This window comes from Agrilus planipennis, unplaced genomic scaffold, assembly GCF_000699045.2.
Source record: "Agrilus planipennis isolate EAB-ADULT unplaced genomic scaffold, Apla_2.0 scaffold21, whole genome shotgun sequence".
Lineage (NCBI taxonomy): Eukaryota > Metazoa > Arthropoda > Insecta > Coleoptera > Buprestidae > Agrilus > Agrilus planipennis.
The window spans coordinates 2,240,550-2,242,995 of record NW_020439030.1 but is presented as its reverse complement, the minus strand read 5'-3'; the positions used below and the strand labels follow the sequence as shown (position 1 = coordinate 2,242,995).

The following is a 2,446-nucleotide window of genomic DNA, read 5'->3' as shown; positions in this document are numbered from 1 at the left end:
ATTTGATAAATTTAACCTCATCATAAATATTATCTGCTCATGTTTTAGAACAACAACGCGCCAGCATTTCTTAAACCCCCAGCCTTGTCACCACCACCCTTAACTTTCCGACAATTTGAAAAGCTCCCCGACGATTCGAAGACAGTGTCATCGAAAATAATTACGCATAATGAACGAATTGGATCAAAGACGACTACATTTTCCGAAAAGGTAAGTTATTTTCTTTTATTACGAATATATCTTGAGGTTCCCTATGCCTTACATTGAGCCCTATTACTCAATAACTATCAGTAAAAAACATCCATGTCAATTTCGTCATGTGGACAATTCCACAATGAACTGTTACCGATGTTTCTGAATCTTTCGCATATTTAGGCGTCATTTAAGTATGAACCGTACGACCGATCGTTCCGCAATCTTTTTTTATGATTGTAGAATACCAACATTTTTATTACTTTCGAATTGCTATTAAGTATAAAGATTGTCAAATTTATTTTTTACGCAAAAATATGAGCTAATTTTGTGCAATTTTAGTTTAAATTTTGTACTTGTAAAATGCACTAAATAGTTCTGTTTTACTTTCAACTGAAATACAGTGTTAAAAGCTTGTTTCTTTAACATTTCGTTAGTTTATCGTAAACCAGTTTGATTTAATATTATTTCCAAAGCACACGCTTTACAAATATCCAATTTGCAACGTTTCGTTTCTGCAAAGCGAGTATTTCGTTTGGAATTTAAGTAAAGTATGCAGAAATGCGGAGTACATCGGAATACAATAAACTAAACAATTCGATGCAATTTTTCAATTTTATATTCGCCAGGTAAGCATTCCCGTTTCGAGTGCAAATAAAGCTACAAACTCACAAAATCAGCCACAGGAAAAACCGAAGATACAACGCGGTTATTCATGGAAGCTTCGCTCGCGACCGAGCTTGAGAAGGAAAAAGAACAGAAGCGGTTCCGATTCGGAAGCCGTGCCACTGAACAATGGAAGAGATCATTCACAATGTAACGGAGGCAACATCACCAGACACGTTAGTAAAATTATGTCCCTATTAGAACTGGGAACGTTATATCCGATTAATCGATTAATAATAATCAATTCTTTGCAGTTTTCAATAGTAATAATTTATGTTGGATTCCTGACCGTTACTTTTAAATTATGTAGTTATTTTCTAGGGTAGCGGTCAAATAATTAAGACAACTTTACGTTTCTTGTAACGTTTCGATTTATTCAACCATCTTCACACTTTTAAAGTGTTACTGCTTGTACACAGTTGAACTACTGCATACTCAGTATGAAAGAATGTTTAAAATTAAGTTAATATCTGTGTACAAGCAGTAACACTTCAAAAATCTGAAGATGGTTGAATAAATCGAAACGTTATAGAATTTTAATTACTTGACCGCCACCCTGGAAAAAACTGCATAAAATATTAATTCGTTAATTAAATACTTGATTAATCGAAAGACATAATCGATTGATCACAAACAAATTCATTTGCATTAGCACATTTTCTTACTTACTGCTGTATAAAGTTTTTTCCTATACGGAATTACAACAAAAATTTACACGCATCTCCATCAACATACGTAGGTCCAGCTCATCCATCATATAGAGCTTTTAAACAGCTTTCACAAAATTCACTCATGTAAATAATACCGAATATGTATAGCAACTGTAACTTTGTTAATAGTGCAATGTAGAAAATTAGTGTCGCTGTACAAATATATTCGAAAAAGCACCAGGCAGATAAATGATAAAAAATTTACTCCCGAGATAGGTGGGTTTACACATTATTGAGCCTAATGTGGGATTTTAAGACGAAAAACATCAATCCGCAAGTCCAATATTAAACAATACAGATTTTATTCTCTATCGATTACCCAAAATTAATAACAAAAAAATATTACTGCTATCGGGCCCTCGCCGGAAATCGAACCCGTGCCTCTGGTTTTAAGCATCAAAAACGACTAACGTACGTCTAAGATGTGACAAATGTCATCGAAACCAACTCAACGTTATTATCATTATTATGTACAAAATATTCTAAAAGTGGTTAATATGCAACATTGATTGTACTTGTCCGTAAACCTAGGGCCCGGGTTCTATTCCCGGCGAGGATGTGACAGCAACAACAACTTTTTCTCATTAATTTCGGGTAATCTATAAACAATAGAAAGTTAAAGTTATTATATAGGGTTGTTCGGAAAGTCATTTCGTTTTTTTTGTGGAAATGAAAGACAGTTTTCGTATAATAAACAAATACTTTATTCAATTATATACTGACCGTTCTGGTCCAACACCTTTTGTCATCTTTCTGGTAGTAGCATAATTCCACGCTCATAAAATTTTTGGTCTTTGCTGGCAAAAAACTGATCGAGGAGGTTTTTGACCTCCTCATTTGAGGTGAAGGTTTTACCGTCTAAAAAATTTTGGAGTGAC

At 33.9% G+C, this 2,446-nt stretch overlaps 1 protein-coding gene across 1 annotated transcript in view; it reads left to right on the top strand.

The window, feature by feature from the left end:
• Positions 1-2,446, top strand: part of LOC108740498 (voltage-dependent T-type calcium channel subunit alpha-1G-like) — a gene marked incomplete at its 5' end in the record, with an annotated part of 24,795 nt that overhangs the window by 13,753 nt on the left and 8,596 nt on the right. The window contains 2 exons of the mRNA XM_025976507.1: positions 49-210; positions 822-1,034. Coding sequence (XP_025832292.1) covers positions 49-210; positions 822-1,034 — 375 coding nt within the window. The remainder of the gene's footprint in view (positions 1-48; positions 211-821; positions 1,035-2,446) is intronic.